Source organism: Culex pipiens, chromosome 3, assembly GCF_016801865.2.
Source record: "Culex pipiens pallens isolate TS chromosome 3, TS_CPP_V2, whole genome shotgun sequence".
In the NCBI taxonomy this organism is placed as follows: Eukaryota; Metazoa; Arthropoda; class Insecta; order Diptera; family Culicidae; genus Culex; species Culex pipiens.
Genome location: NC_068939.1, coordinates 135,791,386 through 135,804,409, shown reverse-complemented (window position 1 = coordinate 135,804,409; position 13,024 = coordinate 135,791,386). Strand labels below are relative to the sequence as shown.

At 34.0% G+C, this 13,024-nt stretch overlaps 1 protein-coding gene across 5 annotated transcripts in view; it reads right to left on the bottom strand.

Annotated features, from left to right (window-relative positions):
• The window catches only part of LOC120413802 (neprilysin-2), a 45,305-nt gene that overhangs the window by 21,078 nt on the left and 11,203 nt on the right, over positions 1-13,024 (bottom strand). Inside the window, exon 1 of one of the 5 annotated variants that reach the window (XM_039574752.2) lies at positions 1,892-2,268. The exons of 3 other annotated variants lie outside the window; for them this stretch is intronic. In XM_039574752.2, coding sequence (XP_039430686.2) covers positions 1,892-2,168 — 277 coding nt within the window. In that variant the 5' untranslated portion in view covers positions 2,169-2,268. Of the gene's footprint in view, positions 1-1,891; positions 2,269-13,024 lie in introns of those variants that run through there. One more of the 5 variants, XM_052709349.1, reaches the window with a different exon arrangement.

Here is a 13,024-nt window from a genome sequence, read left to right as displayed (position 1 = left end):
AGAGCTGAGAAACTTTTCAAGCTACGATTTCAAAATCTAAAACAATTTAAAACATCGATTGATTGCACATATTGGTCAGTAAAATAAAACGCATTTGTTATTGTTTTTTCATTGGGGCGCTATTTTTTTTTGTTGATTAAGGTTTGGACAATGTGTAACATGCGCTTTTTAACAGTATTTTATGCAACAATTTGCATAAACTATAGTTATAATTAAGCACGAGTCGTACTTTTTTTATTGAAATATACGATGAGTCCTGAAAAATCTAAATCCTGACATTTTTCAGCACTCATCGTATTTATCCAATTCGGTAGAGCGCGTGCTGAAAAACTCATCATTTTGCAACTTGTTGCATAAGCTTACACACTAAATTTTGGGTTGCCATTTCAGCATAATATAATAACTGAATGCGATGTTTACTGACATCAATTTTGCTGAGATTCGGCGATGATACAAAATCATTGCTGAAAAATCAGTAAACAGTTGATCTGTCAAACTGAAATGTCACTGACCTATTGTTTGAATGCTGTCAAGTGAAAATCCGCTTTCAAATGTGTTTTGTCTGATTTTTAAATATTGTATGGTGATTTTTAAAATCACAAGTATGAAAAATTTAAAAAGCTAACAAGTTGTTTTTTTAGGTTTTGTGGATTGCTTAAACCACGAAAAACAATAATTACGGCAAGTCAGAACATAATTCGGATTGGAACCACAGCTGATAAAAATATTGTTTTATGGTATTGCTTAATTTCAAATGTTATTTGAGAAAAATATGTATCAAAAACAGCATAAGAAACATTTATAAAACATAACTGCAAGACTGACAAACCAGCATCGATTGCTAAATCTTCAGCAAATCTAGAGTTTTTTTAGAAGGTCCTATAAACTATTGTCTTTCATATGTTTATAGGAACTATTAAAAAAAACACTAGAAATGATCTGTCAAACTGACACAAGAAAATTACTGAAAATTTAAGCAAAATCATTTGACATTTCTTTTGCTTAAATTTCATTTGTTTTGACAACCATTTTACTGAAATTTCTTAAAAAATCATCTGTCAATGTGACAAATATTAATTAACTGAGAATGCAGTAAAAAAAAAACTTTACTGAATTTCAGCGAAAAAAAAAAAATTGTTCGTATGCAGGAGGATCGAACATGTGAGCTATCATCGTTGGGTGGGAAATTGAAAGACCTTCGGTCACTCTTTCATTGTTATGGCCACCTTATAATTAGAAAGGGTGAGGAAGGAATCTCGTAGGTCGGACAAGTAAGATTTCATTTTTATAAAAAAAAGATTCAAGCGTGGATTAAATATTCTTTTTTAATCTTATGAATACACATGTTGATTTTGAAGCCGTGTCGTTTAGAAAATATGTTTCGTTGTTTCTGATGATTTTGATTTATCAGCTAAATTCCTAATCACCAACTAAAACCATTCGTGATCGTCTGATCTGCCACACCCACCCTTATTACGATTTTATCAACTATTTCCGACGGATATTGCTCTGACTATTTATATAGCCACAGCCTTAGTGAAATAAATTTATCGTTGGCACATGTTTGGGGTTGATCACGGTTCCATAAACATTTCTTACGAATCACTTTGCGTATTCGTTAATTAGTCATTGCCATTTAAGCATGAAATCTTAAGTTATTCAGCGCTAAAAATACCACAAATTTTAATCACTTTGAACTTTCCTGCCAGCAGCTCAATTGAATCACTGTGACAAGTATTGTTTGCTAAATAACCAACCATCGTTGCATGCCGACAATATATCCAGCGGGCAATTGATTATGTCGTTGGCGGCTGACATGCTTGATGGAGTTGCGTTCGTGTTTATCGTTTAACCCCACTGGACCCCTCCACGATAAAGTGTGCCAATTGACCTTGGCCAACCTTTCCTCCTCCGGCCGCAGCGAACAACGACGACGATGGCGCTTCAATCTCGGAGATGCCGGCAGCATTTAATTTATACGATTGTCGCAATTTGATTAGGCGAAGAAAACTATTTCCAGCGCAAGTGAATCTTGGCCCCCTCAAGTTGGTAGTTAAAACATCACTTTGTTGGACGTTCCCGTAGACGTTGTTGACATCGCGCGGAACTGACCACCGCTGACTAATTGAGCATTTAACGACGAAAACGCGCAATTTCTCGCGACGCATTCCGGAAGGTCGTTCAAATGTTACGAGCGTATCTTAGAAACAAACTAAAGGCAGTTTATTGGAAAACCATTATTCCCCCGGGGAACCGTAATCGATTTTCGACGGAGATGTACACTACAGCACAGTTCCAGCAATTACTACACTCTTTCTCCTCCTAGCCAGGGGAACACCACTTGAGTCGTCCATTTGACGGTAACACATTCCGCCACTCTTCAAATGACGACATTAAATCTAGGAAAAGCCATAATTACGGAACTGAACGTAAGGGCAAAATTTATTAGCTGCAAATCGCGATTGATCTACAATGTTTGTGCGCGTTTCTTTTTTTTTCTTCTTCGATGCGCGTTCAAGACTACATGTTTTAGGAAAGTTGCCCGCCGAACGAAACGATAAACTATTACGCGAAATGTCAAAAATGTAACTAAAAAGACGATTGCACATTTACCACTGCAAGTGCACTTCAAACGCGTAACGACAGAGTGCTAAAGTTGCACATTAACGTGAAGTGCACTGTGAAAATTGAAAAAAGGGCAAACATCTAGATGAAACGCATTTTTCTTCTTCAAATTATAAGCCAATTTTGCGAAGCCAAACTAGACCGAAACATTACCAACAGTCTTATTTACTGTGCCTAGCAGACACGCGTTATCTGATATGGATGAACGCGGTTTCTAAGCCGAAGCTCTCACGGCCAGAAAGGTGCCTCGTAAAAAGTTGCACACAATTGATAAATTGGAGATAAGATTCGTCTGCGCTCAGTCAATTGAATTAGTTTTGATAGTTGCAATTGCTTTCGCCACTCCAGAAGGGTTATTGAAAACTGTTTAAATTTAATTGAAATGATGTATAGTTCTTAATTTTATGACTATTAGTGCTTTTCATGCTTATTTAGACAAAAAACCCATCATTTAATGCACCACTACCAGGATGACACGTTCTTTAGAGTTTTATTCCTATGGGTGTGCCAGGTTTTTTTGCAACAATTTTCAAATCAATATCTTTTACATAATTTCTTGGACTATCTTAGCATCCGGCATATTTTGTTGTTGTAAGAGTTTTCAGCGATTCCACGTCAAACCAGCAAGATCCAAATCAAAAGTGCTCGGCTTAAATTCGGCATGTGAGTTCCTTGGTCAAAATAATTAGATCGGTTTTTTGTTTAGCGATTATGGTGATCATATCACTAGAACGACTGAACCAATCTTAGCTTAGCGTTGCAAAAGCAAGATGATAAATTGGGCTTTCAAGGAAAAATACTTTTTTTGTAATAAACATAAAGCTCAAATGAAAACATTATTTTCTGATTTCAAAGCTCAAATAGCCTATAGCGGAAAAGATTGTTTTTGTGATATTTCAGAATGTTCTATGTTTTACATATAAAAAAATGCTTACAAGATTCCGAGATTTATTAATAATTCATCGGATTTCGTTACATTGATGGGAGTTAAAGCACCATGCTTCTCCATAGAAATAAGGTTCCAGTACTTTTTTATGGTGCCGACTCGGTCCTAACCAGGTCCCAGTACCAAAAAGGACCTAATAAAAATAATTTTATGAAAAAAATAAAACTTTTTTATGGGGACGCATGGTGCTTTAATTGCTTGTTTTGTTTAAAAAAAAACCCGAAAAGTTTTCTCTAATAAAACTTTTTCAATTCGGTTTTATTAGTGAATAATCAGGATACAATAAGTTCTTTTGAGGTGCATAACAGAGTTTTGGAGTTCCTTTCAGCTGTGTGTTACACCAAATCCATTTTGGAATTCTCTAATAAAACATTCCAATGCTGTGATTCGTATAAATTTTATATTTTTTTTATATTTTTGTCTTGTCATAGACCTTTTTTTATATATTTTTTATGTTTTTGTCATTAACAAAATAGAAACAAACGCATCTGAGCAATTCTTTGAGATTTCGGTCATTCGATTTTTTTTTGTATTTTTTTTATCCGGCTGAAACTTTTTGGTGCCTTTGGTATGCCCAAAGAAGGAATTTTGCATCATTAGTTTGTGCATATAATTTTCCATACAAATTTGGCAGCTGCCCATACAAGAATGATTTATGAAAATTCAAAGATCTGTATCTTTTGAAGGATTTTTTTTGATCGATTTGGTGTCTTCGGCATCTTCGGTTGTGGGTATTGATAAGGACTACACTGAAAAAAATGATACACGGTAAAAAAAAATGATTTTTAATTTCACTTTTTGTCACTAAAACTTGATTTGCAAAAAAAACACTATTTTTATTGTTTTCTTATATGTTTTAGGGGACATTAAGTGCCAACTTTTCAGAAATTTCCAGAACGGGCAAAACATCTTTGATCGAGTTTTAAATGTTTGAACCAATACTGATTTTTTCAAAAAATCGAAATATTGGTCGCAAAAATTTTTCAACTTCATTTTTCGATGTAAAATCGAATTTGCAATCAAAAAGTAGTTTAGTGAAATTTTGATAAAGTACACCGTTTTCAAGTTATATCCATTTTTAGGTAACTTTTTTGTCACCCTAACAACCCACCATTTTCTAATGTCGATATCTCAGTAACTAATGGTCCGATTTTCAATGTTAAAATATGAAACAATCGTGATTTTTTTTTAAATCAGGACTAACATTTCAAAAGGGCCAAACATTCGATATTACGCCCTTTTGAAATGTCAGTCTTGATTTAAAAAAATACACTACAACTTTGCCGTAGACACCAAATCGATCCAAAAAATTCCTCAAAAGATACAGATTTTTTTTTTTCATATTACTCATTCTCGCTGAAAGTGGACCACTATTTACACAAGGTGCTCAAAAATCAAAAGCAATCTACTTTTCCAATAGCCTCCACCAAGTTATGAATGAAACCATGTTTGGTTGGTTAAATTTGTGCTCCCCTGGGCGCCACCAAGCTAAAACATTTTTTTTAAATGGTATTTTTTTGACTTAGGCGCGTCTACATAATTCCTAATAACTTTGCAAAACTTAAATGAACCCTTGATGTTTAGGGGTGTTTTGGAAAGGAAATGAGCAGAGCTTTCGAATGCACTTGTCAGAAAAATATCGCTCCATACATTGTTTTGCCACAAAACAGAAATGTATTTTTAGAAGTCATTTTTGAAGGCCAGCGCCCCGCTCTATCGAAAAACTGACAAATCCATTCGAAAGTTGAGACGATTTTACATAAAGGACCAACAAATCTAAGGTGTAAGTTGCTCCAATCATTTTTAATCTAATTTTGATTCCGCGAGCGCAGCCCTCCGTTCGCATTTCGGGCGCCCAAAATTTTGCAGTTTGCTTGCCCCATTTTAAGGTTTTGTCAAAAAATTAAGATGCCCACTTTTTAAATGATAGTTCATTGTCCAAGGATCGAGATGCACTATCGATAATTGACTAATATTTATGTTTCTGGGTTCCAATTTAATGTTGTTTGAGCACCTTGTGTATATAGTGGTCCACTTTCAGCGAGAATTACTCTGAGATTAAATTTCACGTGTTATTATCTTACAAATGAGATAAGAGTTAGGGACCAAGTAGTCTAAAAATGATAAAACTATTATTTTTGACTAAGTCTAGGATAAAATCTACGACCTTCACATGATTGAATAAAGTTTCTACTGACATTTTAGGATTATATTTCAGATCTTGACTGACGTCAGATAACTTTTAAGATATTCAGTCTTGTCGAAGACGGTGTAATAAACAGCGTCTCCTGTTGATAAAAGTGCTATGATATGCTCCATTTCATATTTGCGTCATTCTGGAAGATCAGGATCTGGAATATTATGCAAAACTGGTCTCTAAAATTCGAAGACTGACGTCAAACTGAAGAGCGCTAAATAACTAAATTAATTAAATTGGGAACCTCGGCTTAGAGTTTGGGTTAACTGCCCTCTTTCGTTTCTGAGAAATGCCGCCAGCAAACTTGGGTTTTGGCATGTGGTATTGCAGTCCAGACTCGATTATCCGAAGTTTCGATTATCCGAAGGTTTGTATAGAACTTTGAATAATCAAATCATGAACAAAAAATGTTTTTTCGTAGTTTTTTTTTATTGTTTTCTTACTTTCAACATAAAATTCGAGTTGTGCGACCCAATTTTAGTCAAATTTGAGTGGCTGATTGCCTATTAAATTAAAATATTGGCCGCCATTTTGGATTTAGAAATTCTAAATCATTTTAGAGTAGTAAATGGGTTAAGGCTTAAGCTCAACATTCAAAAATAAGACAATGAAAAAAAATGTTCTGTGATTCGTTTATCCAAAGATTCCATTATCCGAAGTGAAATTTTTCCGAGGTTTTCGGATAATCTCGTCTGGACTGTCCTTTTTTTTTTTAAATAGAGAAATTTTAAATATGCACATTAGGGTGACAATAAAAAAAATCGACATCAGAGATACCCTCTGACTCGATTCCTAATGCAAAAATAAGTATCTGTGCCAATTTTGAGCCAAATCGGTTAAGGCTAAGGGGTCGCTTTTCATCGTTGAAGTTTATATGGGAGCAGTTCTCTACGGAATCGGTCTTTTTTCTTTAATTTTAATTTTTCTATTTTTTAATCCAGCTGAAACTTTTTTGGTGCCTTCGGTATGCCCAAAGAAGCCATTTTGCATCATTAGTTTGTCCATATAATTTTCCATACAAATTTGGCAGCTGTCCATACAAAAATGATATGTGAAAATTCAAAAATCTGTATCTTTTGAAGGAATTTTTTGATCGATTTGGTGTCTTCGGCAAAGTTGTAGGTATGGATATGGAATACACTGAAAAAAAATTATACACGATAAAAAAAATTGGTGATTTTTAATTTAACTTTTTCTCACTAAAACTTGATTTGCAAAAAAACACTATTTTTAATTTTTTTAATTTTTTGATATGTTTTAGAGGACATAAAATGCCAACTTTTCAGAAATTTCCAGAATGGGCAAAAAATCTTTGACCGAGTTATAATTATTTGAATCAATACAGATTTTTTTTTTAAATCGAAATATTGGTCGCAAAAATTTTTCAACTTCATTTTTCGATGTAAAATTGAATTTGCAATCAAAAAGTACTTTAGTGAATTTTTGATAAAGTGCACCGTTTTCAAGTTATAACCATTTTTAGGTAACTTTTTTGAAAATAGTCGCAGTTTTTCATTTTTTTAAAATAGTGCCCATGTTTGCCCAACTTTGAAAAAAATATTTTTAGAAAGCTGAGAAAATTCTCTATATTTTGCTTTTTCGGACTTTGTTGATACGACCCTTAGTTGCTGAGATATTGCCATGCAAAGGTTAAAAAACAGGAAAATTTATGTTTTCTTAGTCTCACCCAAACAACCCATCATTTTCTAATGTCGATATCTCAGCAACTATAGGTCCGATTTACAATGTTAAAACATGAAACATTCGTGAAATTTTCCGATCTTTTCGAAAAAAATATTTTCAAAAATTTAAAATCAAGCCTAACATTTCAAATGGGCGTAACATTGAATGTTTGGCCCGTTTAAAATGTTAGTCTTGATTTTAAATTTTTGAAAATATTTTTTTCGAAAAGATCGGAAAATTTCACGAATGTTTCATGTTTTAACATTGTAAATCGGACCTATAGTTGCTGAGATATCGACATTAGAAAATGGTGGGTTGTTTGGGTGAGACTTAGAAAACATAAATTTTCCTGTTTTTTAACCTTTGCATGGCAATATCTCAGCAACTAAGGGTCGTATCAACAAAGTCCGAAAAAGCAAAATATAGAGAATTTTCTCAGCTTTTCAAAAATATTTTTTTCAAAATTGGGCAAACATGGGCACTATTTTAAAAAAAATGAAAAACTGTGACTATTTTCAAAACAGTTACCTAAAAATGGTTATAACTTGAAAACGGTGCACTTTATCAAAAATTCACTAAAGTACTTTTTGTTTGCAAATTCAATTTTACATCGAAAAATGAAGTTGAAAAATTTTTGCGACCCATATTTCGATTTTTTGAAAAAATCTGTATTGATTCAAAAAATCATAACTCAGTCAAAGATTTTTTGCCCATTCTGGAAATTTCTGAAAAGTTGGCATTTTATGTTCTCTAAAACATATCAAAAAAATAAAAAAAATAAAAATAGTGTTTTTTTGCAAATCAAGTTTTAGTGAGAAAAAGTTAAATTAAAAATCACCAATTTTTTTTTTTCAGTGTAGTCCATATCCATACCTACAACTTTGCCGAAGACACCAAATCGATCGAAAAATTCCTTCAAAAGATACAGATTTTTGAATTTTCACATATCATTTTTGTATGGACAGCTGCCAAATTTGTATGGAAAATTATATGGACAAACTATTGATGCAAAATGGCTTCTTTGGGCATACCGAAGGCACCAAAAAAGTTTCAGCCGGATTAAAAAATACAAAAAAAAAAATCGAATGACCGAAATCTCAGAGAATTGCTCATGGGGAAAATCACGAAAATGTATGGGGAAAAACATCGTTTCAGTAATTTTGTGCTAGGTGGCGCCCAAAATTGTCCAAGTGTGAGATTCTTGTAGGAAATTTAATTCCCTACAACTTTGTCGAAGGGTGCAAAACGATCCGAGTTGATCCTGATTTTTGGTGATTTTTCTAGAAAAAAATATTTTCTTATATACTTCCTATATACCCCTTGTATACTTTCAAGTATATAAGCCGATTTCTTTTCATCGCATTGCTAATAACTCATCAGGATCAACTCGGATCGTCTTGCACCCTTCTACAAAGTTGTAGGTAATTAAATTTCCTACAAGAATCTCACACTTGGACAATTTTGGGCGAGACCTGCGCCACCTGCTGCAAAAATCCTGAAGCGATGTTTTTCCCCATACATTTTTGCGATTTTCCCCATATAAACTTCAACGATGAACAGCGACCCCTTAGCCTTAACCGATTTGGCTCAAAATTGGCACAGTTACTTGTTTTTGCCTAAAGAATCGATCCAGGGGGTATCTCTTGCGATTTTCCGAAATTTTCAATTTTTCTTGTCACCCTAATGCACATTCATTTAGATTTGGTTTCTAATTCCAAAAAGTACTAGAAAAACTCCCTTGAAATTTAATTTATCTCAAACCATCTGAAAAAAAAAAACAAACTTTAAAGTACAAGTAAACCGGGATTTATACTCCAACCTTCTAGCTCACGTTCTCACGTCCCGCGCCCATTTTCGCGCCATTCATAAATTTTATCAAAAAAATAAATCACAAAACGGTTAATGTGCCATCAATAACCTTGCGGCCTGGTGCGCAAGAAACAGGGCAGATTAGCTTGACGGGGTTGATACCATGGAAATGAAAGGAGGGGGTGGTGGGCTGAGGCTCCCAGGTGAAAACATAAACACACTTTTCCGAGAGGTTCGCTGGCGGCACATGGCACACCACAACATTACCGGAGAGAGGTAATCTCCGCGACGAGATTGGCGCACCCGGAAGCACCAAGGTGATAAGCAATAAAATTACAGGTTTGTCGTCGTGTTGTCACTGCAGCAGCAGTACCATGTCAACTGACTGTCGCGGAAAAAGTGCAAACATTTGCGCGGAGAGATCGAGCGAATAGGCAAATAATGGTTTTGTAGAAGGGTTTGAAGCAATTTTAAATATATCTCTTAAATTATTATTTAATTATTGCCATCAAAATCAAACATAATTACAAAGAGCAACTTCAACCCTGGCAAAACGTTTTGAACAAATTAAGGAGATCCGTGTTCCGCTTAAGCAACCTTAAGAGACCTGTGGTTTGTAGAACCTTTTTTTATAGCAGATACGTGTCTGTCATCTGTTTTTCAAAAAGCATTTTCAATGCTGAAGTGATTAGAGTGCTTTAACTCCTGTTTTACAAACCTCTTTACAGGAGAAAAACTCAATGATTGATTGAGGAAATGATTAATAGTCCTTCGAGGGGAGGATGAATCGGCATGGGGAAAAGTGTCAAAGACTTCTCACTTTTTTTTGTTGCTTTTAGCATACTGAATTTAAACTCTAGCTGAGAGGTGAAAGATATTAGCGATGATAAAGATAAACGTTTCCGGTGTCGATTGATTGTGCAAATGTCAAACGCGAGCAGTAAACAATGAATCATTCTAGCTTTGGGCGGATTCGATGAGATGAAGTTTTTAGATCTAGTGTCTTCAGGTATTAATTACTTCGACAGTTTCCACTTACTATACCTTCCCTGATAAGGCAATTTGAATCCAGAGCGGTAACTATCACCAGTCTTGTTGGTCAGTATCGGGGATATAACTTCTGATCTTTTTAAAATATTTTCAAAATTTAACATATTATTTCTTTAACGGCTAAAAACACTGAAAATGTTTTCAAAAGGCTAAAAAGATGTGTTTGAGAAAAAATGTTTTTGTGATATTTTCAGATTTTTTCAACAAAAATATTATAATCGTTTCAGCTCAATAGTATTTGTGGGGCATTTGTCCCTATTATGGGCCTACTAAGCAGAGCGCACTTTAATTTGGTGTTATTCTCAAATGCTCATATAGGCAGCCTAGCTTATGTTACATTTTTGATAACAAATACATACATTATATCGCTGCATAAGCCCGAAAATTTTAAACTTTTTTTTCCCTATTCTGGGTCTACTGGTCCTAGGAACCGGCTTTCAATGTGTCTATTTTCGACCCACCTTCAGATTGGTTGAAAGACCTAATGGGCAACTAGCAATTTTCCAAGAAAAAAAGTAAAGAGATATATATATTCTCAAGTTGCAGATGTCTGCCAGATTCGGTGAAATGCACAATTTTGTTAAAAAAAAATTGTTAGGGACATATACCCTTTTTACAAAAGTAGGGCTAGATTTTGAAACGATAATAATTTGTAGAAAAGGTCAGAAAATCCCTGGGCCTTGTAAAGTCAAGGGGCATGATTTGATCCTAGTGCATTAGTTAAAATTTGGGTATATATTCTTTTTTATAAGCACTATGGACACCACTTCATGCTACGAGAACTCGCTTTGCCGCAGCCCCAGGGCTTAAGCGTTGACCGATAAGCTGTCTTCGTGAACTAGGTAGTTCTCCGATAGTGAAAATATCACAATTGCACAAGACACCGCTGCTTCTGTGACTTTTTCACTATCACAATGTGGGATTTAGGTGGGACTTTTTGATAGTACAGTTGATTTGTTTCTTAGCATTAGCATTTAAAATAAATCTGTATGCCTTCCAAATCTATTTGATGATAAATTTAGTTGCAATTGTTAAGTTAGAGTAATGCTGTCAATAAACTTTGATTGATATAGAATACTAGGCATTCTTTTATGTCAAATTGTCCATAGAGTCTCGATCAATCAATAATGTAATGATATCGGACAAAATTCGTTGATCTGTTGAACTAACGGTTTTCGGATTATGGTTGTATTGACCATTGTTGCGAATCGAGGAACTACGGATCTTTTGACGTAAATGGTCATTTCTTTTTCAAATCGCGATTTCTATCCTATTTGTATATCAGTTCACAATTTTTTATTGTTTTTTGATAGAAGTAGTACTACAACAGTTCCTTTACGTTTAGTTTTGAACATTAAGTTTAGAGGATGTTAGATTAAAATTTAGATTTTCAATCCAAAGTAGTTAGCAAATGAATATTTGGACTTAAATGAATGAATGAATAAGTTGGACTTATGAATAACACACAACTGTGCATTTATTCTAGAGTCAGATCCATACAGCGTCAGTGTTTATTTGGTCGAAGTGTACTAATTCATTGGCAGATCTGATTCTAGTTGTAATGTACGACAAGACTACTGACGGACGTGACAGGACGAGGGCCCAGTTTAGAGGTTTCAACATCAACGATGTGCGGCTGGATCACCCTCCCAAAAAAAAAAAAAAAATTGTAGAAAAGGTCAGAAATATTATAAAAAAAAATCTCAGACATATTTCCTCAGCCTTTTGAAAACATGCACCCATGAATGCTTTTATGTAATGAAATCTTTTTAAAATTGACGTAATATTGTTGGCAAATTAAATAATTTTATTACTCAACCCAACAAAATAATGAAACATTGTTAACCTTTTGAAATAAATATTTTATGCTTTTTGAAATCATGATCATGGGTTAAATATTTCGATTTACGCCCTTTAGAAATGTAAGTCCCTTAATACGTATATACAAAATGAAAAAAAACATCAAAGGGGTAAAGTTTGTCGACATGGAGTTTTGTGATAAAAAGGTACTTAAAAACTGACAATTTTTATTCCGTGTACATATTTTGCCGAATAGTCCTAAACATTGATGAATTTCAATTGTTAATACATTGATGTTAGAATTAGGGACAATGCCCACTTCTGTTATCAAAAAAAACATCAATATATTTCTCTTATATCTGTATAAATTTGTTCAACTGAAATTGCCTATAAATTTGGAGATTTATTTTAATTGTGTTTCAAAAACACATATTATTTATTATTTACAAACTTATTTAACCTTCTCCTAGTGGAAAATTGTCTAAAGATTCCGAAAATGCATTCCGTTTTCCGATTTTAAATCATGTTCATTGAGAAAATCATGACACTTTGAGAAGTTTAAAATAATGACTTTCATCAAAATTTTCTTAACTGGGTAATTCTCTACCAACTCACACGAAATCGGGAAAAGTTGCCACGACCCCTCTTCGATTTGCGTGAAACTTTTGTCCCTGAGTTTTGAAAAAGTCCCTGAGTTTTGAAAAAGTTACTTTTTGCGTTTCTCTTTGTTCCGTCGTCCGTGTCTGTCGCGGGTGACCATGAACGGCCATGATCGATGACGACCAACTTTTTCAAAACTTTTTTTTCGTAAAATCGCGATAACTCGTGATGTCTATAAGCAAACCCCTTATGTCTATATATCAAAATGTTTGTAATTGTCTGCTCTACATCTTTGTAGAACATTGTTACACTCT